The 26867-nt window shown below is 36.4% G+C and overlaps 1 protein-coding gene across 1 annotated transcript in view; it reads right to left on the bottom strand.

Moving 5' to 3' along the window:
- The window catches only part of RBFOX1 (RNA binding fox-1 homolog 1), a 1234970-nt gene that overhangs the window by 916039 nt on the left and 292064 nt on the right, over window positions 1–26867 (bottom strand). The window contains exon 3 of the mRNA XM_061991822.1: window positions 23722–23754. Within this exon, the coding sequence (XP_061847806.1) occupies window positions 23722–23754 (33 nt within the window). The remainder of the gene's footprint in view (window positions 1–23721; window positions 23755–26867) is intronic.

The following is a 26867-nucleotide window of genomic DNA, read 5'->3' as shown; positions in this document are numbered from 1 at the left end:
ATTTATTATGTTCTAATTCTGATACTTTGTGACTATAGACTGAAGCTTTGGTAAAATTATAGATTACTGTCAGAATTTGGGATCACAACCAGCAGAGATATTCTTATCATTCCATTTTTCAACTACGTTTCATTACAAAAATGCTTATTGTCTAGATTTTCTAATAACAGCTTTCTTCCTCAAAATATCTAGTAATGAAAAGCTTTCAGATATCAGTATCTATTCCAGACATTCATCTCAGATTCTAAAATTCACCAACACATTGTCAGAACATTTCTCATGCTCATAAACCCAGCAAATTAAGGAAAACCACAGCATTTTTCAGACTTAACTAACAGTAACACTACCTGTTTTTTATTTCTAGCTTAGAGATATATTATTAGATTATGCTTTTTTATTCCAGCTGTAACTGAGTTTACATCAAGTGGCTGCTCTTTCAAGAAATAAATGACCTTATGCTGTGCTGCACATAAACAGTGAAAGGAGGACAACAGAGGACTTTAAGAGGATCAAAAGGCATCGCTGTGTCAAGCCATTAACCTTGGAGTTCATCATTAAGCAAAGTGACAGCATCAGTAGCTTGAGATGATGTGGTACAAACACCTAACCAAGGAATGGCTTTAAGTATGAAATATTACTTGTGATTAACGGGGCTTATTATCAAGTGTTTATGCCTTTATAGAAAACTCTTTACTTTCTCTTTTAAATTGTCATTACCATTTTAACCTCTCCTAAAAGGCAAGGGCAGCTCGGCAGGCCAGCCATGCTGTTCATGACTAAGTATGAGCACAGTGTCACTAGGGACTCTCAAACTCCTGTGTCAGGAACTGCTTCGCATGTCTGTACAGTTCCTCACTTCTGGCAACATGCAGTTGAGGAAACTCATCTTTTTAGCTCCTGGAATGCTTCACCTAGCACATCAGACAAGGCAGCGACATCTTCTTGGGTCTGTAATTATTGTATCACTAGTTTTAAATACTTCAAGGCACTCTTCAGGAGAATTGTGCTTAGTTAAAGGAGAAACGTAAAAGGCAGATGGCTTTATGTTTTCCTTCTATTTAATTTTTCATACAAGGAGCTTGTCCAAGGTAGCAAGGGAAAATATGTTTTCCTTCTATTTCATTTTTCATACAAGGAGCTTGTCCAAGGTAGCAAGGGAAAATAGCTCCTCAAGAACAATACTGAGGTGAATTTCTATTGCTTTTTGTCTGTAAGCTTCTTACAAAGAAAAGAAAAATAATAGATTCTCTGGAAGAACTCACTTTGTAGAACAACAACATAGAAGCAACACAGAAGGTGGACAGATGGATAAGATGCACATGCTCTCTTAACAACAAATGGATACTTAATTTATTTATTTTTCCAAGGCCATTTGTAATATGTGATTGTCCCTATAATGAGTTTTCCCAAGGAGAATGGAAAATGCTCACAATTGGGGAAAAAAAAGCTGTTCAAGTGCTGCATATTTCACAAGTCTAAGTTTCTTTTATGAAAAGAAAAAAAGTCTGAAAGAAATCTCTGGGATTGTTTCTGCAGCTGCAGGCTACCATTTAAGCAAAGAAACAAAATCAGGTCTAATTCTGTCACCTCCTTACATAACGGCTACTTGCTACAGCGCTCAAGAAAATGCATTCAAAACAGAACAAGGTATTCCCAAATTTAAAACCATTATTATGAAACAAAAAACGTGTTTTTCTCCTGAATTGGAGTCACTGACAAATTCCAACAGTTCTAGCTGTGATGGCTGTTGAACTAAAGACTAGCTGAACAAGCTCTATCCTTAAAGTATTATCTCTCTGTTGGAATAATCTACTCAAATCTAGATGTCAATGGACTAAAAAGATGGCAGTTAAGTTTGTGAATTTTGTCAGCTTCTCTGAGTGACCTCATCTTTAAATTTGCTACTGAAACCTACTTTGTGTTATTTTATGGAATAAATCTTCTTTTTATTGCAGCAGAAAAAAAAAAATATTCACTTGCTGCACCCAGAACAGAAATTATTATGAACACTCATATTTTTGCAAAGTGTCTACTTTAAATTTCAAAGTAGAATATAAAGAAAGTAATTTTCTAGGTGATCTTGAAACAATTAGAGATGATGTGAACTTCGTAAAGATATTTCATTAGTATTGAAACAGAATAGGTCATACATTTCTCAGAATGGACTAATCCTTTGTTACATAAAGGTATTAAAACCAGAATATACTTCTGTGTAGATTCTTAACTGAGCTGAGCAGTTGAGATGAGGCACAGAGGAACGACCTTGTGTAAGCATCTGATGGAATCTGCACATCAAAGACAGATCTGAGATTAGATGGGACGAGAACGAGTTATTCCATACGTTCTTTTTGATGTTGATGCTTTCTATCAAAGTGACTCATGGAATAGTTAAACAATCAGAAGCTGAGAGAGTAGATCTATATAGCATTTATCAGCTAGATTTGAGAGCTATGAACAATCCTGCAATTGAACTGAATATAGCATGTGCCAGAGATTGGGACGGGCATATCTTGGCTCTCATAAGGACTGCAGGTTTGTGGATGCTTTGGAAAGTTCAATTAGTGCAATGAATTCAGAAGGGAAGATTTCTGTGAGGGAGAATAAATATGTAATTAATTTCTCTTAAGTTACACAATAAAACATACTGCTTACTTCCCACTAGCAAGCAGTGTCACCTGTGCAACTCTTCTACATAGAGTGGCAATGGAAGCTTAGTGTGTAGCCTTCACATTTCTACTGAAGGTAGTGGTGATGGCAGGCTGTACTTTCCTGCTCACAGGATGCTTCTCTGTTGTTTATAGGTTAAAAACAGTGAGAGAAGCTTTGAGGCGGTCTTTACACTAAAATAAAGGGGCATGCACATGTGACTACCCAGTAAACAGTAATATCATAGTTTTGCCCGCGGGTGAGGGAAAAAAAAAAGGCAAGGTTTCAAAGTAACACTCAGTGACTCTGCACCAAAGGAATCCTAAATCAGGAAGTTGTGTCTGCATGCTTGTTTTCATGTCGTTTAGAAAGCAGGAGGGGAAGAACCACTGCTGGAGTTCTGGCCCTAAGCAATAAGCAGAGCAGAAGGTGGAATATGAATTAGTACTATTTACTCATATTGTCTAGATCAAATTGTTCAGGCCAAATGCAGACACAATCAGGAATATTTATTGAATAAGGACACTTTCTTACCCAGTGGCTGTAATCACCATTAAAAGACAGCAGTTCACATACATTAAAAACCAAATCTTAGTCATATTTGATTTAAACACAAATCAAATCCAAATGGAAGTAAGATTAACTTTATCCATTATTAATTACTATGACTAAAAGGTTTGTTTTGCACAGCTAACCCCATCTGTCTCTTTGGGGGCTAGATAATATAACTTCTAACAGTTTAGCTAATAAAAAATAATGCAAAAGACATATGAAACCATTCATGACAAAAATATGTGCCACACAAAATGGTACATGTCACAACTGACATCAAAGTCCCATTGCTCACATCATCTAACCTAAACACCTGCAATAGGAGCTCACACTCAACAACAAAGCAAAGGTTGCTCAGGAATTCAATCACTGGCTAAATGAATGCTCTGTGAAGACCTCTTTACTGTACACGGAGAGCAGGCTCCCAGACAAAGCAGCTACATTTGGTGTGGTGGGGCTGGACACTGAGAGGTGCAAAATCATGGTGATAATCCAAGTTTTTAACTTGATTTTTATAACAGTTGTTCTTGTGTTACATTCATTGGGTGAGAAGCCAGGATTGCCTGCTAAATCCATTCTGTGTATAGTATTGCACAAGACTTAGCTTTCCTTTCTCATAAAATCTCTGTTCGCATGAGCCCAAAAATAAACCTGGCTTGGAGTGTTTTAGCAACAGTATACATGCAAGAGACTTGGTGCCCAATCATGGTTTCTCTGCAGGCTTTACTCTGACACTTTCCGACTTCACTCGTCCAATTAGGCATCATCACAGATTAAAGGAAAAGCTGTTTGTTTCCATGACAGTAGCAGGACAATTAGTTGTTCTATGCCAAAATAGCATTTCTAGTATTTCTATAGCAACAGAATTCAATCAATGGTAGGACTTAAAATAATATACAGGCAAAACAGGAGAAACTGCATTTTAGCTATTTGGGATGAAACCTGAACTCTAAACCTACAGTTTAAACTGATTTTGTATTCCTTTCCCTGTGACTCGTTAAACTCAAGTAGTCCCACTTCCTATGCACTGTTCCAAAGTTTTCTGGCAAATATGAAGTATTCAAGAATGCTCTAAGCAACACTTGAAAGCTATTATAATAATCTCTGTCTATACATTAAACAGACATACGTGGTAGAATGTAAAGAAGGTAAAAGGAAAGCGTGCATGACACATCTAGGTAGACAAAGTGGAAAACAAATATTAAATGGTTTTTTCATCAGATGAGATGATGGGGACATTTCTGAAAAGAAGATGGACCTGCTTCTGCAGGGGGGTTGGACTAGATGATTTCTAAAGTTCCCTTCCAACCCTACCATTCTATAAGTCTATGACTCTATCAGATGTCTAATAATCAACCGTTAACACAGCTTTGTCAGATAAGTAAATTGTTAATGCAATACTTTGAATTATCAAGCAGGCTCCATTTTAATTATTCACAAAAGGTTTCACTGGACATTTAGTATCAGTTAATAACTTTAAAATTCACATACTTTAATAAAAAAAAATCTGTTGTGAGTTTTAAATTTAATAAAAACTAGACATAGATTGCTGAAAGGTTTACTGAAAAAAACCCTGATCCTCGAACATGAGCAGTTTTCTTTCTCCTCATATAAATTGTTCTATAATAAGAGACAATGTGATTGGAACAGTAAAAAAAACAAAATACTTTAGTTGTACACTTATTAGTCTTGCCTGCTTGAGGCTGGACAATTTCCTGTCATGCCATTTGGAGATATATTAACAGGCAGCACAAAACATACCAAACTAAATGTCTGAGGTGGAGTTCAGAGTGACACAGGGGAAAGAGGCAACCAGTTCCATCTCTATATAACATTACAAAGCAGGAACATGCAAATCAATTATTTTCTACCAGGTTGCATTTATACAACAGATGTGCTGCTTAATATCCAGATTATCTTAGTTATCTCTGATTTGAAGAGTTTCTGGGGGCAAGGGAGCATGTGTTAGGCTTTAAAGAAGGGCTGTGAAGGAGGTTTCAGCCTCCAGAACACAAATCACTTTCTGCTCCTTGTATAGCAAATATGCCATCATTTAACAGAATCACAGAGACTGTTTTGAAGTCCTTGATGAGTCATTTAGCCCCACAACAAGCAGCACATGTGACTGCCGTGGAGATGTCAGCAATACCTCAGATCTTAGAGAAGGTTAGCCACCCAATGTGCCTTGGACACAACACTCTGGGAAATGTCAACAGCTGATTACAGGTAATAGTTCTATCCACTCTGGTCCTGAATTGATTCTACTGGGAAAGCAATTGCAATAACCAGTGACTTTTTCTGTCTGTAGAGTCTTTTTCCTTTCTACATGCAATTTATAGACACAGCCAGTGCACAATAACCTGAGTATCCATAACAAAAACAACTGCTCCTTTCAGGGGTTGAACAAACACTTAGTGGTTTGGGTATGGAGGTCTGACATACCTAAGCTCTCTAGCCCTAAACTTCAGCAGGGTGAATCGAACTACTTCCCTACACCCTCAAAAGAGAGTTACACTTTAAATATCATGTAAAAAAGCATACCATGTTCTTTAGTTTTGACCTGTTATGCTGGTTTACTGTATGGTACCCATCTATATGGAGTATAATTTAGTTCTAGAACTTCTCTGAAAGGCTACAAGTATGTTTTTGTTTGTTTGCCCTAAGAAACATTGGGGGTAATATTTTGCTTATTTCTTCCTGTATCATCAAAAATTAGATTGCCTGGTGAATGAAATACGTATTTTTTCAAAACTTGTTTAACTTTAACTTAAATTTTTGGGAGGAGAATGCCACAGCAATTCCTGTTTCTCCCCATAGCTGCCTAATGTTGTCTGCACACGGTCTGAATACTGGCATTCATTTTATATGTTATCCCTCATGCTAGCAAGCATTGTCTTAGTCCCAATACACTGACTAACACTTTAAGCCCTGGAGAAAAACAATGATAAGCAATGAACACAGTCCTAGCATGGATTCTCAAGTGAACATTTCTTGATGAAAAGAAAGACAATAACTTTACAAATGTTTTGATAATAATAATCCAAATCCTTATGAGTCACAGTAGAGGAAAATTCACAGATTCCTGTGAAACATTTACAACTTTTATCACTTTTCAGCCAAATAAACAGAACCATGTTCTGAATCACTGACTCACCCAATTGTTACCAGGGAAATTTGCAAAGATGAGAACAAAAACAACTGACAACTGTTTGGCTTACTTAACTTTTTGGAGATACAGATCGTCTTCCAACATTATTTATGCAGCATTTCCTCTAGGAGGATGGATGATTTCTACTCTCTTTTCCAAATTTTATAAGCTGCTTCCTTAGTCTAATTAGAGCAGAGAGTCCTGCTGTCTTTTCCTCTGCTTCCAAGAGCTAAGGGAAATTCTCTCTTCAGGGATTCCACAGGTATAACCAGGATCTAACATAGGGGAATATAATTCTCAAGCTCTAGATTTTGCAGAGCTAAAAAGTAGCTACTTTTGGAAGTTATGTTTGGGTCTGATTCAAGTCCTACATTTTGTTCTGATGAGCCTAATAACACAGTAATGTACTCATAGCCAGGTAAGGGTGTCAGTAATTAGCGACACTGCACCCCTCTCCTGAGACTGAAGCACGACTGGAGTTCACTCTCATTCAAGGCAGACTCGCAAATCAACTGGGGACCAACAGTACAGTGTCAGAAAGCAGCAGGTCCCTTCCTTTTGGGGACTGGGTGGGATAGAGGGAATTCTTAACAGCTTTGTTACTCAGTTGATACCAGGATATGACTCACAGGTATGGGGGAAAACTCCAATGGCTCTGCTCTTCCTGCTTCCCCTTTGCTCCTACCAAATGAGTTGCAATGTTAATTATGAGATTGTAAGATTAAGAACTTTTACACTTTCTAGGAAAGAACAGGAGACATCTACAAACCCTTTCACTGATTAGAGACTACACTAGGCACTACTAGGTAAAACCATGTTTGCCTACTCCTACCTTACAACACATAGCATAAAAAAGGTTAATACAATCACCAATCTTTGCAGAATCAACCAAAAAGCATTTCAAAATTTCTTTGCAATATGGACAAATTCCGTTTCAGAGTTTTAGCAGATTGCCTTCGTCAAACATCATTTTTCCTAGGAAAGTTATAATAAGCTGTCAGTCTCTGGAAAATTCTATGATCCTACTGCCTGTATCTTTCTCCATAATTGCCCACATGAAATGCAAGCATCTGCACAACTGAGACTGTAAAAGACAAGCAACAAGGGAAGGGCGGGCTGTCACCAGCATCTGTCAGCTAGCCCTGCATCGGAACAGTAAGGATGTATTATCTCTGCAACCTCTTGCCCTCTAAAGAGAGACAAAGCTTAGGAAAGGTAGAAAATATGATTGCATGTGCAATGGTCCATCATTGTGTTCCAAGCTTCTTCATCAGGCTGTGGTTGTAGAGCTGCTTTTTCCTCACTGTATGATAAGGATGAGAGAAATTGAGGCAGGGAGCCTCAGCTGCTGCTGGAAGATGCATGAAGTTCTGCCTTGCCTAAAACAGATTTTGTTGCTCTCATCAGTTTACAATCCTTGGCAACTATCTGCTTTGCTTGTGCCTAAAGTTTCCCCAAAGGTGTTGTAGCTCATTAAAAAAAATGCAATAAACAGTTAGATGTGGATCTAGGAGACGTGGCCTTACTGCATAACTAAAAAAGGTAAATTGAGCTCCTGGACACTGGATATTCATTAATGAATTTATTTCTAAAAGAAATGAGGAAAATACAAATGTCAACAACAGATCCCAAGCTGTCCTCAATTTCATCCATGAAATGGTCAGTGCAATCTAGTGACTCGAAAGCTAACTCTTTAGAATAAAATAGAAATATTAGACCAGAGAAATGACTACTTTCTAAATCCAAATAAACAAAAGCACCAGGACAGATTTTGTAGTGATGATGTCCCAGTAGTATCTCTGTACAGTCCTGTATTAATTCAGATCAACATATGAGTGTACTTAGAACTGATTTTTGAGAGATCTAAGCAATACACAATAAGATACATTCCCAGTGAAAAGCAGTTACAGCAAGGATAGAACAGTGATATTAATTTTACAGTGATCTTAACTGAAAATTCTCTGTCCTTGAATGAAATAACACATCTGTATTAAAATGAACCATATTCCTTCATTGTCTCAGTGAAGTTGGTAAGAGAATTTCCAATAATAAAGGGCTAAAGTATTTAATACACAAAATACATTGTTATGGATGCCCTAAGGCTTAAAGAGTAGATGTTTAGTACTTACAGTGTCATATACAGGAACTGAGTCATTCTCAGATCTGTTTGTATCAGTTGATCTATTCCTGAAGGATCACTCTTTTAAATACATTTGGTGCAATATAGACTAAAACTAACTTCATTGTTTGGATTTTGTTTGGAAGTTAGTTAGCCTAGTTAGTTATTGGCTTGAAATGTGACTGTGTCCTATGTACAGGGAGGAAGCATTCTAGCTTAGGATGATGTGCTGTATGCAAGGAAATGTCTCTCATTAGAACTTCCATGGAATGAGTGATCATAAATACATGCTGCTTTTAACCAAGTGCATAACTGAATGTGTTTCCTAATGATAGAAGAATTATCCCCTAGTATGCCTCTCACTTTCTAAGACTTGCAGTACTGGCATATGCCATAGAAAGCTGAATATCTGCCCCCAGTGCAGCAGTTAGCAACATCACGCTATCTGGCTCAATAAAATTTGGATTAAATCATTCCCTAAACCTTATCATTGAGAGGGAAATATCAATGCATTTAAAACATCACTTGCTTCGTTCATCAGAAGAGTTTATCTGCAGCCCCAGACAAGTGCTGACACTCAAAGCTATATGTGAAAAGCAAAATAAGAAGAGTGATAGATTTCACAGTGGTCAATATTTTCAAAAACTCTAATCAAATCTGAGTGGTGTAAAGATCAAACACATCCTAATTACATAGTAAACCAATTTTCACATTGCTTTGATTTATTAAGTATTTTACATTCAAAATTAAAATGTGCCTAGTAATATATTTACCTGAGAAGACTTACAATCACTTAGGAAATAAGGTTGTTTATTCTCATTTATAAATGTGAAATAACTCACTTTTTTTTTAAGGTAGAATACATTTTGGATAATATTTGTATGAAAAATTACCATTTCTCCAGGAAAACAAACAGTTCTAAAAGAAAATGTATATTTAAATGTCTCCCTCTGCTATGCCATTGCACTGAAAACCCAAACTAGTTTAGCCCATAGATACAATTTCTCAAGACTAAATGAAGAAGAGGAAGTCCATAGAACAGACAACTGAGTGGCCAATTTCTGTTGTTACATTTTTGAAAGGCCTCAACTTTAAGATCTACTTAGTTAATTATTCATATAAGTTTGAACTGTTGCATGTGTTTTTCATTTTCACAAATTTACCATTGTCGACCCACTCTGGGGGGGAAAAAGGGGTATCAGCCACTGAAAGGAGACTTGTTTCTGTCTTTGGTTGCCTCATTCTGGATTTTTTCATTTTCTGTGAGAACTACGAATTGAGTTTGACATTTTGATGAGAGTGTGGTGTAATCCCTTCCCGTTGACAGCTCAAGGAAATAGCTTTCAGAGTTATGGACCAGCTACTGAAAATAGTGTATCCCAGCTTCTTGAATCTAGAAAATACACGAAAAAGACCACATAGAAAGTCACAGTTATTTGAAAGATCCCCTTTTTCTTCTACAGTATGAGAAAATCCCACTGACAGTCAACTAGAAAAGCCTTACACTTGTGATTCAGCAGTGGTGCTGAAATAGGTGGGGACTGGCATCATTCCATGCTGGTATATGGATTCCATTAGGGGTAATCAGAGCTTTCTACACTAGTAGTATAGAAATAAAAAGATTGGGTAACCTACTAACAGCCTGAAAAGCCACCACAGGGATTTATTTCTTTTACTATCCCTCCACTGATGAAAAATATAAAGTTGATTTTTTCACTCCTTGAAGAGTTTTGCCAAGACAAAAGTATTTTTTTGCTCTTTATGTCACAATTCCTGCTAGTTTCCTACAAAACCATAAACAAGAATAAACTGATAATGAAATGGAAAATAACTTCAATGGGAAGTAGTGTTCTACAGTAAAAAAACCTCTGGAGTTCTTATTTCTTCCCCCATCTCATTCTTATTTGAGCCATCATCTCCAGGGAAAACTATGACTGAAGCAATGATTATTCATCAGGAATAAGTCATTAAAACACCTCACTCACCAATCTATTTTTATTCTCCAAACAAAGTGTGAAATGTTGAAGGAAATACCACAAATGAGACTAAGCAGATTCCTTTTTAAGGTAATTATTTCCATATAATTTGTTTAAAGTGCCATGGAATCATCAAATCGTTTCGACTGGAAAAGACCTTTAAAGCTCATCAAGTCCAACCACTCACCTCACATTGCCAAGCTCACCACTAACCCACAGCTCTCCAGACCTCATCCATGCACCTTTAAAACATCTCCAGGGATGATGACTCCAGGATCTTCCTGGGCAGCCTGATCCAATGTTTGACAACCCTCTCATCATTAACCTGAGCGTGTTGACATTTGATTTTGTGAACTGCATGACTCTTAACCTGATAGTGTCTTTGTCCACATGCTGCTAAAACCTCTCTGCCTTCAGAAATGCCAACCAAAGAGCTGCTTAATTCCAGGCACTCTGATCAGATATTTAACTATGCTCTACAGAACGCTAGCTGACAACTATACAAGCAGAGAAACAGTTTTTTTCCCATGAAGAAAAACATCACCAAATTGAATTACAGTGCTAACATGAGCAAATAAAATTTATTTAGGAAAAGAATTAGTGAGCTTATGTAATTGCAATTACCCTGATTTGCTTTACAATATAAATATTTTGGAAGGAGGACACCAGGTAATACAGTAGCTAGTCTATGGGAATTTATTAGCTTTGAGCTTTAACCCTACAACTGTCAGCTCTGATTGGAAAAATTACATTCAAGGTTTTGTAGCAAGAAGTGATTAAGTGCATTTACAAAGTGAGGACATCAGTTCCCAAGCTACCTAACATCAATTAAAGGAGGCCAAATTAAATCGATGTTCTAATTCCACAAAATTAATGGTAACTTTTTTTTAATAGATGTAACAACATTTCCCTGAGGTCCTGTAATAAATTCTTATCACAGCAACTCATGTAGAAAGTAAATGGTTACCTATCCATGAAAATCCAATGTTTAAAATCAGTTATGGGAATGATGACAGTGGGATTCTTTGCAGCTTCTGTGCTCTTCTTCTGGGTATTTACATTTAATTTATTGTTTCAGAGCTCTTTACTTCTAAACACTAGGAGAACATGAAGGGAAAAACATTATCTTTCATTATCCAAATGTTCCAGAAATATTAATTTTTCATATGACTTTGTTTTAAATAGAGCATTCATCTAAACTTATGGGATCAGGTCTTAATTAAGGTTACTTGTAATTACTTTTAATCAAAATGCAATCATCTGTCTTTACTTTTCAACATTTTGTAAAAGGAGTTTTAATTATTCTTTGTTTTTCAGTTGATAACATAAACCAAACACTTCAAATACTTCCATATTCCATCCTCAGTCCTACTGAAGAGCACGCAACTCAGATGCAACTCTGGCACACAGTGTACATGTCAGTTAAGAGAATAGCATTAGAGCACTGAGTACATACAGATGAGATATTGTGAAGCCTGTTTCTGAAATGTTGCTACTGCATGTCGACACTTATGTAACTGAATTTGGGGTCTTTATAAAAACCAAACCAAACCCAAAAGACGAACTGTGATCTGCAGGAGCAGCAACACAACTGAAGACCCTGTGCTCAATAAATAAAAGCAGAAAAACCAAGAAGTAAAACTCAGCTGACTGTTCAAAGCCTTGCTTCTATGTTTGAGGCTGCAGAGTGGTTAATTAATTGCTTAAAATATTGTGTAATATTCCAATTTTCTAGCATTATCCATGACATGGTAATTTCTGTCTTGAGAAGCCTTCAAAAGAGTTCAAATGTGTGTCTGCATGAGAACAACAGAAGCTACTTTAAAAATTAATTCATCCCTTAAATCCAAATCTATTCTCTTGAATCTTCTTAATTGCCAGAATTGAGAAAAAAAAAAAAAGGTGATAATTTGTAAATACTAAAGGAAAATTGGACCATCTCACCCAGAGGCAGAAAGGTCTAACAGAGTGACCTGTGGTAACATACTGGATGGATGACATTTTGGTAGCAGAATAACAGGTATCAACTCACTGACTACATGTTCTTTACTGTTAAGAGCAGAATTCTTCTTTCTAACTTTTGTGACTAAAGATCTTTCATTCTCCAGCCTCTAGTCAAACAAAGTAGAAAGCATCCCAGAATTAACAAAAATTTTGGACTGGATCACTATTCTTTTTCTGACAATTCGACATTTTTCTTTGTTTTTAAATGGAAAATTCCAGCATTTTACCAATCTTTTCTACAAACAGTTCTTGTTTTGACAGCTTAGTGTTTTCTACTAAAGGTCAGAAAAATACCCCAACCAAACAAAAAAAATGCCATGAAGCCACCTACTTATAGCAGAGTATATCAGTGACAGTAGCTGTGATAAGAAATTAAGTGCCAAATCACCTGTGGGAGAAGAGGCTCAATTAGTGGCTCATATGGTTGCTAAACTTTAACATTGTCTCTACCATAATGCTTTTATAATTATGAGAAGAGACACATTTGACTGCTCTATACATCTCCTTTAATTTGGCATTTAAATTACTTAGTAAAGAGCCGTGAACCTAGCTCTCTGACAGTTATAGCCACATTCAAAAACGTTTGTTACTGCCATTCTAACTTCTGTTTCCTGTAACATCTCTCCTAAAATACTGCACTGAGTAGTTGAGGATCATAATTTAATATATTATCCACATAATAATGAATAAAATGTTTGCTAAAAGTTTAACAGATAGGATTAAATTAGTTTGCCTCTTTGTTTTGGCTTTATATTAAGCCTGGGCCTTAATCTGCTACTGAGACTCTCTTCTCAAAAGTAGGATTGAAACCTAATTTACAAACTATTAAGTTGGGTTCTTGGCTTAAGTCAATGCAAACTAAACTAATGAACATAATACAGATCTCAGAACATCAACTTTATAAACTGAATATATCGTTGGCATTGATTTAGAAAGCTGTTTTGTACCATGGGTTTTATAGGGATGCATCATAATTCATTAAACATCACTGATATTTCTTCCTAGAACATTCTTCTCGTCTCTTGAGATGGTTTTACCAGCTTGTAATAGCCTATGTTTCTCTGTAGATGCCCTTCTGTTATTTGTCAGAATAAATCTGCCCAAGCTCAAATGCAATGCTGTTTTCAATTTCTTTCTTTTTTTTTTCCAAAATCATGCTTTATGGGAAGAGCTGTTCAGCTGGGACCTACTTTGCCTCCCCAGAGAAGTTACAGTATAAACATTCACTGAATCCAGAGCAGGATAGAAAATCTCTTGTTATATTTGAAGTCTAAGAATTTAAAGTCTACAGAAAAAAAGTAATCAAGATTAAAGATCGAACTTGCTGAGCTTCTCCAGATGATTTGGAACCTACTTTGAATTTCTTCAATTCCTGTACACAACATTCACCATGTCCTTTGTGGGTAAAGGGCACTAAGGAAGAAGAAAATGAAATACAGCAAGGAAGAGTAATTTTCAAGCCAACTGCTGTGAGTTAATCTGTTCTGTTATGGAAACCCTATAAAGATGATTCTGAAAACTTTTGCCTAGTCTCATAACCATAAACTCCCTATCAAACAGCCTCTATCCTTTGGTTAGGAAAACACTTTAGTCATTCTGCAAATAATTCATCATAATGTGAATAAACCACTCTCAGGCTATAGGTAGTAGGAAACTCTTTATCAGACCAGAAATTGGACTCTTGTTTCAACGTTAAAGAAATGTAGAACTACTGGGGAAACAAATATACCTTGACAAGCTAATACATACCCTGGGCTACTCTCTGTCATTTGCCTTTTAGTAAGATGAAAAATGCAGATCTTCCTCTCTATCCCAAAGCACACAGATGCTTCACTCACAAGAGAACTATTTTAGTTATGCCTTCTGAGAAAACTCAAAATTGAAGGGATAGAAGAGGAAATTTTTTTGGCTATGGCTTGTCAACCCTTCTTAAAAGCTGTTGTCACTGAGGAAGAGCAAGGGGTATATTACACCCATTTCTTGCTCAGCTTCCTCATTGTTCTCTATGACTTGATAATCTCTCTCTTCCAAGTCTATTAATCTATTTTCTTCACCTTTGTAAGACTGGTAAGTTTCCCTTTCTCCCTGATGTAGATCACCACAGGTATATCAATACAGGTACTATTATTCATCCTCCCAGTATCGTTCCTAACAAGAAGCAGGAGCCAGAGAACACTTCTTTTTCTTGCCTCTATTACAACAATTCAAACATTCCTCCAAAGAGTCACTCCAGTTTTAAATCACCTCAAACCCTATGATTTACTGGATAAGAAGCATGAGTAGTGGCTAGTCAAACACGTAAAGGAAAGCAATTCATTTTAATACATTAGTCAAAAGAAAAAGATCAAACCACACACACACTTTCCCCAAACATCTCCTAATTCTGGACATTCACCTTTGTACCAAGTATTGCTAGTAAGTAAAGTTTTTTTGTTTAATATATATGATGTGAATGGTCAGCAACACCTTTCCAAAGCCTCTTCGCTATGAAGTCCCAAAACAAGATGCTATTTGGCTCAATTACTCCATTACCTATTTTTCACAAACCTGTTTTTTCCCCTAAATGTAAAACCACAACACTCTCTAAGTTCTGCAATTAATCTTTTACTACTGATGGAAAACTACATTGGTTTTGAAATTTAGTGGAGGTTTTTGTTTGTTTTCACAAAACTAATTGTGTTTCTTTCATAAACTTTTGCAGGGATATTCATTTTTCTCATCTCGTGCACAATCTCAAGTAGCAACACAAGGCTTAATTAGCATGAAAAACAGTCTTTTCTACATTTTTACATAATATAGTTTAAATAATGTCTTACTCTGTGCTACCAGTCTGATGTCTTTGTAAAACCTGATCTAGTCTTTGACAGATGGGACAGGCTTATGTCTTTGCAATCATCAATTCGCTGCCACCAATTACAGTCTTCAAATATTAGCAGACCTGCATCTTTCAGCTGTACAAAGGGAAAGAGTATACTGACAATACTTGTGTTTGCATATATGCATATACCTAGAAGGCATCTATTATGTTAAGCTCAGCTCACAGACAGTAAATGAGAAAACTGCTCACATGTAATGCTTTAACAGGTGTCAGCCCTGCAATGTCTCAACAGGTGCTTCACACTGAAAGCTCTTTCTTGTGCTTTTAAGCTAGAGAATTTGCTGACTAAGGAAAAGAACAAAATCAGAGGGCTACATTGCAGCAATTCCTTCTATTATATTAATTAAAACATTAAGTTTTTGAACTAAATAACAGATGAAAAAACCTTTATTTTTGACCAGACATTGCAGTCCCCAAGCCAATGGTACTTTTTCTCTTTCAACAGTGAGGTGTGGGGACTGATAATTAACAATTTGGACACTTCTTTACACTCCTAAGCTTTTGCCACCTTCTACCTAAATTAAGATCACATTCACTACTCTTAAGAACTGGCACAAGTCCATGAAGGCACAGATCCATGAAAGTTTATGAAGCTCTGCCAATTTACATGGCAGAGAATTTGCCCTGTGGTTTGTTTAAAGGTTATAAGCTTTGCCTGCAAAGATTACAATTCCATGTGGAATTCAGCTAGTCTTTAATTTATACAGCTGCTCATGTCAGCCAAAAGGTCTTTACTTCAGACTCTCAATGAAATAGAACACTGAAAATTTTAACCACATTTCTGTATTCTTATAGGTACCTAGGAAAGGAACACATTATTTTACATTTTAACTATGAAACTCCATCTTTTCTCCCTGCTGTTATGAATTATTTTTGTTCAACTCCAAGAGGAAACTCTTTTTTTCCAATTAGAAATAAAATACAATGTTTAAAATATATTCACTACATTTTCCATAACAGAATTTCCACTGTAGGTCTTCAGTGTATAAACTGAATAACCAGCTGCATCCCTGTTAACTTGATTTAGAATAATCAGTCCAAAGAAAGCAAACAGTCCCCAAACAAATTTCACTAGGTCTGAGGATGGAAGAAAACCTTTGCACGCATCAGAAAAAAGGTACTTTGAAATGAGTGGTTTCTGATTTTAAATAACCCAGGGTGAATACTAATCAGTTTTCAACTAAAACTTCCTTTTGAGTTTTTTTCTGGGATTAAACTTTCTTTGCTAACCACGTCCTTCATAAACATCACAATTGGTGCAATGATTTTTAACAGCACATGGCCAAGAGAGGCATGCAATTTTAATGGACAGAGCATGCAAAAGCCTTCTTAATGTTAATCCTCACAGAAGGAAATGGTTTATCTTCAAACAAAGATCTACTTAAAGATGTTTGTGACAGCTGAAGAATTTATCTCCAATTCTTTTTGCCTGTGGTGTGCCACATTGCTATTTTTCCCATAGCAACGTGCAAGAAGCAAACTAAGATGTCATATACATAATACAGAGATAAAAAATGACCCTATTTCCATGACCATATGATAAATGGAATGAAAGTTCAGTGAACACATATTTGCACATTAATTGAACTGCATGATTCTGTCCTGTTCAATCAAGTCACGACTGTATGTACCACAGGAAATTTTTCCCCAAGAATCATTATACCAGCTTTATCACTCAAACACATACACATTTTCACCTATTTATCTTCTTGCCTTGCCAAGATAGGAAGAAAAAGTTACCTCTGCATATTCACATGATTGAAAACACATACACGTGAATTTATATATTGCTACATCCCATTAATACAAAGAGAATCTGAACTAAGTGTCACCATTCACTGTAATAATCAAAGAAAGGTACCTGATCAACTTTTGTAGCCTATATTTAGGAGACTTTGGGGCTTTGAGAATATTAAGTTTTGCCTTAGAAACCTAAGCTTCCTTCAGTTGATTTAATCGTCAAGACCAATATGGCACATCTAGAGTTCTGACAGTATGATACACTGGAAATCCACAGCAAAAGGACTGAGAAAAGTGGGATTGATACAGCATCTTCAAAATTTTCAAACATGTTCAGATTCTATAGGCTGAAACCTATTCTAGAGCTACATATTCATAACAATGTATTTGTGTGTATATATACACACACATATAGAGAGACAAAAGGTATACATGACAGTTCACAGTTGCCATTATTTTATTAAATCTAATTATCTTCAGAAGTCTCTGCAGGCATCTTGTCCAAACAGATTCTGGGTTTGGGGGGGTTGGTTGGTTACGTATTTGCTGGGGTTTTGTTGTTGGTTGGTTGGTTGTTGAGGGGTGGTTTGTCTTGGGTTGAGCAGAGGGCAATCTCTAGATACTGGGATGAAAATTTCCATTTTAGACTTGGTGGTCTATGTAAACCCAAACAGCCTTGTCAGAAGTTGTGTAGACCTTGATAAAAACACTTCCCCTTTAATAGCACACTTTGCAAAGCACAATGAAACTTTAGTCTGAACAGAAAAAGCCAGACTTATGTCACATCATGTTCCATAAACATCGAGTCCTGACCAAAGGGACTGAGAACCTTTTGAGCGACAACAGGGCAAAAAAAAAGAAGCCCAGGAAAACTTAGCAAAGCAAACCTCTAAGGAAAGACAAAGGCTCTCAAAACAAAATCTAGACAAACAATTAAAAGACTATTTCCAGAAACAGAGACTTTCTTAGGGAAGAATGTGCATCTTTAAATGAAGCAAACTTAGGTAACTGATTTAGCTTATAGTCCATTTCTCATACTTCCATTAAAAAGAGAAAAAAATCCTAGTCTGAAAACTGTGTAGGCACTGAAGTCTCAGATATCAGAGCCACAAGTAAGAATATTCATGGTATTGCCATGAGAGAGATTTTAGTCAACAAATATTATGATCATGCTTTGCCATCACGCCTAGAAGCACCACATAGCACTCAGCTACACCTTCAGATAGTACTGGGACAACTGAGAGACAGCTCATTTCTAAAAGCTTACAAGACCCAAGCTTTTGTCAGTGGAACTGAGGAAAGATTCATGTGACCAGGTCTTTGCCAAATTAGATGACAATTAATGCCTAGAACTTATTTAAAGAAGTTCCAATCACATCTTTTATAAACGCTCTCTTCAATAAACTATAATCAGTAAATTAGTCAACTGGTTATGTCCAGACTGATGTATTGCATGACCCAATATATTTGAGCTTTTATGAAAGTTTCTAATTTCCATTTATGATCTTTTATTGAACTATTTGCTTTTAAATGGTCGAAGCTTCTGCTTCTATGAGTAGTCCCCAAACCATAAATTATATTATACAGTTTTGACATCATTTATTTTCATAGCATTATACATGCCAACCTTTTGACTACTCAAGATCAAGAGTTGCTCTCCAGGCTCATATTTCACTATAGCTCTCATATTTTATGCAGCAAATTAGGTTTTACACTAGCAGCTACAGCAAGACTGCCTCTCACACTGCACAGCTTAACATTACTTTGTATTGAAGGAGTCTGTTCCTATCAATTCATCCTTCAAGTAAAAAAAGGATCAAAATTTTCTATGATTCCCTCCTATCCTTTTTGTGCAGTTTTTATGCATAGGTATGTAACTAATATGGTTAAACCTCAAAATTATACGAGGTAGTCAGGATTCTGCCTTTGATAATAAAAACTGGAGGGGAGTGTATAACACAGATGATACACAATTTGGCACAGCTTATGACTCAGGCCAATTTGAAGGTATTTCAAAAGATCAAGCGAAAAGGACCATCTTACTGTAATAATTATCCTCTGGATAACTTCTGAAGTCCTGCTACAAACTATACAGATGGTAAGACCCTTAAAATAAACATAATTATGACTACATGGAAAGCATTAGGCTACACTTGCACAGAAATGGCTATTCTTGAAAATGCAACAGTTTTCTTGCTCTAAATAACGATATAAATGCTATAAAAGTACTAATAGTAAATTCTTTATCAGTCATCATCACTGATCACTCAATGCCTCATTCTTCCTGTATGCAAGAGGGAATATACAACTGAATAGGATTAACAATGCATAGGTTCAATCAAATGCCTGGACTGATGCAAAATATTGATGCATCAGAGAAGGGAGAGGGTATAACACATTCATCCACTCTGAAAAAAACAATCTGAAAATAGAAATGGAAATGTCTTCTGTCCTGTGCACGTACTTACCCTGGAGTGATGGCAGACTGGGTCCTTGCATGTTAAACGTGCTTTGGAGAATAAAGTAGGGCACAGAGGCTGGGAAGACTGAATGACATGTTTTTGTTTTCCAGAGATTTTTAATACAACACCTGCAATTTATCCTAAGAGCATCTAAACAGTTATTCATATTCCCAAAAGAATGTTTCCATTGATATCATTGTTTTCCCGTAGAAATAATTTAAACAGACAATAGGGTTCAAAAATTGTATAGCAGGAAAAAAGAATTGTTAAGTCTACTAGGAACAGGGCATATTGCTAACTATTGAAACAATAAAAGTAGAACAATGTTGATAGATATTTTCTTAGAGAAGTTCTGTTCACACACACTCTTCTACTGACTCCTTTTAAGAAATGAATTCGTTCACTTTGGCATTAAAACTAGGAAAAACAGACAGTAAAGTTCTGCTGGCAATGAAATCCCTCGGTTCTGCTACTGACCTGCTACGTGACTTTCATCATTTCACTCTAGCCATTCTGTGTATTTTCTACATTAGGTGCACAAGACCTTGCAATAGCTGTGTAACACATGCCTGTACACAACCTGAAAGGCAAGGATACCAGCTGGGGCCTCTAGGCATTAGTGGAGGCAAACAAACAATAGTATCAGCAAGCACAAATGCTCTGAATGTCTTTCAGACCGTATCTGCTTAAGACACCTTGCATATGCATCTCTCCCATCATTCATGCAAATATCTTTCCACAGCACCACAAGCACTCCCAATATTTTCATAAACATTTTACAAACAAAAAATAAATGAAACAATTCTCTGCCCTGTCAGAGGATTTTTCTCCACTCTCTACCCCACACACAGAGCAGCAAAAGGGATGATTGAGGTGTAATACATTTATTGGCCTTTACAGAAACATGCTACTCACCAGGCCTGACCTATTGCTTCCACGTAAGGAAAGCAGGGAGCTTAACAAAGACATTTCCTGATAACCAAGGACCTTATAGATCACAGTATAAGTCAGTCACAGTTTTTTTTATCATTACAGTCACATTCTGCTTACTATTCTGAGATTTTCCTTAAACTCTGATTTAGTAACCTCCTTGGCTTTCAGCTGATTTTGATGTCCACTTTTGTTGAGATGTATTGGCAGCCTTTTCTTTATGAGTGAAAAAAAGCTGCCTTGACATTCCTCACATAAAAGCAAGCAGAGAGCTTACACACAGTTATACTAAACTTGTATTTCAATTAGGCATGACCTCTAACTTCTCACAAGAAGGAGGCCTTGAACTTCACTGTATCATTTATTCAAACGTTGGGAAAGAAAACATAAATTATAAGCAGCTTTCTGCTCTCTGTTTTGGTAACAACTTTTGTTTTAGAAAGAACAAATGGAATGATGCTTTCCCTAACATAAAGATTATTTATAGTAACAGCTAATTAGAAAGAAGGACACTCTGGAAAAAGTCTTTTGTCTTCGAAAGAGGACAAATATCTAGTCAAAAGAACAACAAAAGGACTAGAGTGACTTATACATATGTTGTTCCAGGGGATTATATGAAACCTTTATTATGAAGTATCGTGTATGTTATGAAATTTATACAATGTAAAGCTGTAACTGAAACTGTTCTCAGCCCATTTTGTAATGACATCAACCTGTTCTGTGTGTGTGTTTTCATGTACAAGACATCAAAGTAATTTGTGATAAAGAATACAAGTTATTCTTTTCTAAGACACTTCTAACTTGCATATTTACAAGACTATGACACTAAAAGACACAGTGGAGACAGGTTTGGCAATTATTCATGGAAGGCTTTGCTGTACACAGCTTTGACTCTCACGATTTGTTGCCCTTTTGTGTTAAAAAAATGGGAGAAAGGTCTTTGGATTACTTGACAGCTTTCTTCAGATGTAGTCATTTCTCTACAGTTGGTGTGTGGAAACTGGCATTTGGGAAAAAAAACCAAAACACAACTCAAACTTATTTATATCTTCCTAAATCATTCAATAGTAATACAAGCTTGCTAAGCCATTCAGACTTTGTACAAAATTCAGTAAGGGAACACAGCTATGTCAACTAAGAAGAAAGAGAGGAATAACCAAATTTCAAGACTACTTGGATCAACAGTTCAAGAACAACCAAATTAAAAATTCAGGCAAAACAAGAGGACAGTATTCTCAAACCTGAGGAAATGTCTTGGATACCATCCACACAGCTTCTTAAAGCATGTTAGCATCAAAATACACCAATACTATCTTATGCTCAATATACAGTGTGCTATGTCAGTCCCAGGGAGGAATCTTGGGAAGTTTTCCATCATGTCAAAGGAGTCATTTCTCTCAAGCTGAAAATTGTCTCTAATTCAACCCCTTAGCAACTAGTTCTGAAACTACTTTCTTGAGAGATATTCCACTGAATGCAGCAGAACTACTGACAAACAACACTACTACCCTGATTCAGGAAAACAATTATCCTTTACCTTGAATTAGGATTCTCCCTGTGTTGGAGAAACTGAGCATTTCTTCTGAGTACTTACATGTATAGGAGAAATAGCATCTAATGATAACCTCTTATACATAGATTTGTGCCCACTAAGTTCACAGACTGAAGCACAAAGGTCAGATGCTAAACTTTTCTAAAGAACAACTAAATGTGTTAACTCTCTTAAGGTTTTCAAGTGATGGAAGTATTAACAAACAAAGCAACTCAACTGACCAACTCAAACTTGTAATCTTTCTAGAAACTTACCATACAGAAGGAAAAAGTATATGGAAACATCATACAAGTAAACGATAAATAGATTTTATAAGGGAGTAAAATTGATAGTAGCACCTGTATAGTGACAAATCCAAGTCTCAAATAATCAGAAGAAACCGAAAGTGACTATATGTGGGCCCTATTAATGTAAGAGCAACAGGCATTTAAAATAGTGCAACAAGGAAAAAACAGATACAAAACCTGCTCCTGAAACTCTATGAGACAAGCTGAGGATGCAATTGAATCAGACCAGCACAATTGAACACTAAAATTACAGTCTTAATCTAAATTAAAATGAATTATGTCATTCTTTTACAGTATGCAAGTGATCTTGTGTCCTTGTTCTTTAAAGTAACTAGCACAGTTTATCTATTCTCTTTAATAATGCAATTTAATTTAGCAAAGGTTGATATTAAAAATTTATCTGACTACAGCAGCTAGAGTCACCTAGACATTTTGTCATAGTTAAACATTAGCTTAGGAGTACATCACAAATTCCCTACTGTGAGCCTGAGACCTGCTTCATATAGAAATGCTCCGAGCTTCCAATTGACATTACATTTAAATGAGTCAGTAACCGTGCACAGAATAAAAATATCTGCCAGTTATTAGGAGTGCAGTGACTTACTCAACAGCAATATTCAAAAGAGACAAATGCAGTCTAACACACGTTAGTGGTCACAAAGGACTGCCATTCCTCCTTTAGCAATCAGTTACTCCAAATATACCCCAACAATCATCATATTTTCACCTCTAAAAATAGCGTTAGACCCATTAAGACCATGTAAAGTACTCACACATGAGTAGAAAAAGCTGATAAAATAAATGTGAATCTAAAATAATCAAACTACAATAACACAGAGCACCAAACATGGGTAACATACAATATAGATAATAACATTGCAGAGCTTAACAAGAATTCAGCTGGTAGCATTCTGTCATAAAACTAAATTCTCTTGTGTTCCTATCTGTTCAAACAGCTTGTGTCATGTGGTACCAGATAAGGGAGATAAGCTAGATATGGACTGGAAAGGAATATATACCAACCTTCACGCATGTCTGACTATGGAGCAGTCATAACACATTCTTTACTGAGAAGCCAAGTAAAAAAACCCACTAAGAGCATAAGGAAAAGGTCAGTCAGTAACCTTCTGTTGAGAGGAAATCATAACACATGCTAGACAAAGCCATGAACTGTGTGGTTTCAATGCCATGGACACCTTTCAGAAAGATCTACATGAGAAAACTTTCCTGGGAAGACTTTATCAGCTTAAACATTGTTATAACAAGACAAGAATTTCCAAGATTAGCTTATTAAACACTAGAAGCAGCACCAGAGCTGTAGTGAAATCCCTTAAATTTTCACCCCAACACTGTAAGAAAACTTGCCTCACTATCAAAACCGCAGACAGCTATTTAACATTCTACCAGGATAAGACAGGATTTCCTACCTCAGCTTTGCTGGCAGCCAGTGTCGTCAAAACCTGAAAATTACAGGAAAAATGCATTAGTATTGATTCAACAAAAGAGGAGTGGGATTAATTTGCTTTAGAGGTAACTGACATCAATTGGTTGCTACGGCTTGAAGGAACAGAAATGAGAACTGTCTTTTGCACTGTGAGGACACTATTCAGTCCTCAGGCACATCAGAAGGTAAAGCCAGGTATAAGAGTGCAGTAATCAGGAATAACAGTTAAAAAAATGAGGAAACATACCAAAACAGAACTAATTTACTAATTTTTCATTTGTTTTTGAACAGGAATGGTGAGTAATGCAACTATAAGTCATTCTAACATATTAAGACCATTAGCAAGATACACTTTGAAAGCAAGCCAGCCTAGTTTCCCAGTGCTAGAAGCAGCATGGTTTCAAGAGCACATTCCATGCAAAGTGTAACAAAGAAAGGTTTGGCAGCTTGTCCTTAGTAGTAAAGGTGCAGGTACAGGCAGCAAGGGAGCTGCAGGGTCTCCACAGGAAGAAACTGGGTCCTTGCCCCAGGACCAGAGTCCCAGGTCTGACTCACAGCCTATGAGGCTGTACTCAGCACAAACTGTCTCCTGAACAGCCCAGCAACTGCAGCAACTATTTCTCCCTATCAATCAAGAAAGTAAATTGAACTTTGTGTCTCTCTGGCTTTAGACAAATCATAACTAAATCAACTCCTATCACAAATTTGCTCAAAATTTAGTTCAGACAATGCAGATGTGATTGTCATCTATATAAAAGTAACTTTATCTCACTTTAAACACAAATATACTTCAGAATTATAGGTCAAATAACACACATGAAGTTCATAAGCTGTTATTACAAAACAAAACATTTGTTAGAACTTCATGTCACAATATCGTCACAACTTTACTAGATTGAAAAACACTCTCCTCACAAATTTAAGACTGACACCTAGCTACCATTCTGTCTACACCAGAATAGATTTTTCTTTGTTAATAATCAGTTTGAAAGGGTATTACCCATTCTCCCCAGCTTTTACAAGCAGGAGAGGCAGTGACTGACTGTGACTTGCTTTGAGAGGAGAGGAAGGAGAACACAGAATTCTTTGGATGGAGCTCAGTTTCTAATAGCAAAAAAGATAATTTGTGTGCAGAGCTGCTGTTTGATGCAAGACATCTGTGGATTCATCAAAAACTGATTTCAAAGGAATTTAGGAGGGGAAGTGAACTCCTGTCACATCACAACAAGGCACCTGCAATCACAAACGGTTATTTAATTTAACCTGATTCAAAAGCAGATAGAGCTCCATTAGGAATGTGTATCTCCTGTCACTAATAGGATTTTTCAAGGCTATTCAAGAATTCCTCTCAAACAGAGCTTCCCTGATTTAAATTCCATTTATTTACAAACAACCCATCACCCATTTCTTTTGTTATTCCTCTTCATCAAGATTCTTTAGTGTTAGCAGATATTTTTTCTTTCCAAAACAAACCTTATGTAAAGTCATCCCATCCATTCTCTGCTAGCCATCTGTTAGGCTTAATATGTCACTCTGTCAGTGTCCACTCACAAAAAGGTCTTTCTACTAACAAACCCACCAGTTACACTCGACTTACTACAATTTAATTATATCTTTGTTGGAGGTAAATGACTAAAACCATGTCTTTTAGAGGGTATACCCAAAACCTAGCTTAACTTAAAACACTAGATGATGGAGTGGTTTCCTGAAGCTCTCATAAATCCTGCTCTAAACCATTTTTCAGAGGCACCTCTTTCTCTCTCTCAAGTATGTAAGTACTGTGAATATAATTGAACAATGTGACTGCTCCAACCAAGGTCTCACACCTTAAATATTATTAAATACACTTCTATTTTAATAATTCAGCTTACATGTCCAAAGACTGTATTTCTCTTTTATAGAGCTATATCTTTCTGTTGCTTTACAGTCATCCAGTGGCCAACTGGACCACTGGACATATTACCCTCATATCTTTCTTCTCCAAGTTATTGTCTGATAAATCCCTGCTCAGCAGTAGAATTAAAGCTAGTTCCTAGAAGCATGACCTTTTACTTGGTATTACTAACATTAATTCACTTCTTTTATTTCAATCTGCTAGATCATCCATCTCTTCTTAGATAACATACCAGGCACTTCTAGATTTGTAATTCCTCCCAGCTTTACATTTTTATCCAATTTCATTAGCACATCCTTTTGCTGAGCATATTAATGAAAAATTATCAAAGGAAATGACAAATAACTCAATACAGTGACACTGCTAAGAAAAGCATTATTTCAAGCAGTGAAGTATGGTGTTTACACCTGTACTTATGTCATAGGTTACCAGGCAGTCTCATCAGAGCTGTGTTTTTAAATGCTTTACCAGCCTCAGCTATATAGCAGAGAGAACTGTGCTGTAACCTGACTGGACACAGATGTGAACATATCTCTTTACCAGTATACTCATCACTGTATGAATGCAGACAGAGATGGAGTGTTTCTGGGTAAAATAATGACATTCCTCAAGGTAATGTTTCATTGATAAACAGTAAAACACATTAATTTAATATTATAGGTCAAATCACAGTCATGAAATTAATGAGCTGACTGCTGTTAGTCTGTGAAGACCTGACTATTACATAAAAGTTTTAACAGAGGTTTTAATGTAAGTTTATGTATCTTAATGCAGTGAACCACCATTGTACTTGTCTGACTGATTTCTTCTTCCTTCTCACCTGTAGCTTCCTCCCCCAGTCCCTGAAACTTATAATTTCTACACCAGCAGCTGCATCTTCTGTCACGTTTGAGAAGTCAGTGAATGAAGACATAAGTAGTATAACGTGTATGCCAAAGAATAGCAGTCAAAAAGCCATTCTTTGCTGAAGGCTTTTGCAAAAAAATGTCTGTATGACATAGTGTGATTGCTCAATTAAATCATCTGAGAAGACATTGCCAGATAGCAAGCTCCTGAAGCAGAGCACTCACTGAGCTGTGCAGCCAAGTCACCAAGTTACAAAACCAGTATATTCACCTCCATCTTGGGTAATCCTGGAGAAGAAAATACATGTCTCTCAAGGTAATTGTTACAGAAAATGGGGAGTGGGAGAATGGGGACAAGCTGAAGGGAGGAGCAGAGGGCAAGAACAGATG

Source organism: Colius striatus, chromosome 3 (assembly GCF_028858725.1).
Source record: "Colius striatus isolate bColStr4 chromosome 3, bColStr4.1.hap1, whole genome shotgun sequence".
Classification (NCBI taxonomy): Eukaryota; Metazoa; Chordata; class Aves; order Coliiformes; family Coliidae; genus Colius; species Colius striatus.
The sequence above is the reverse complement of the archived record's forward strand: the minus strand, read 5'-3'. Positions and strand labels throughout refer to the sequence as shown.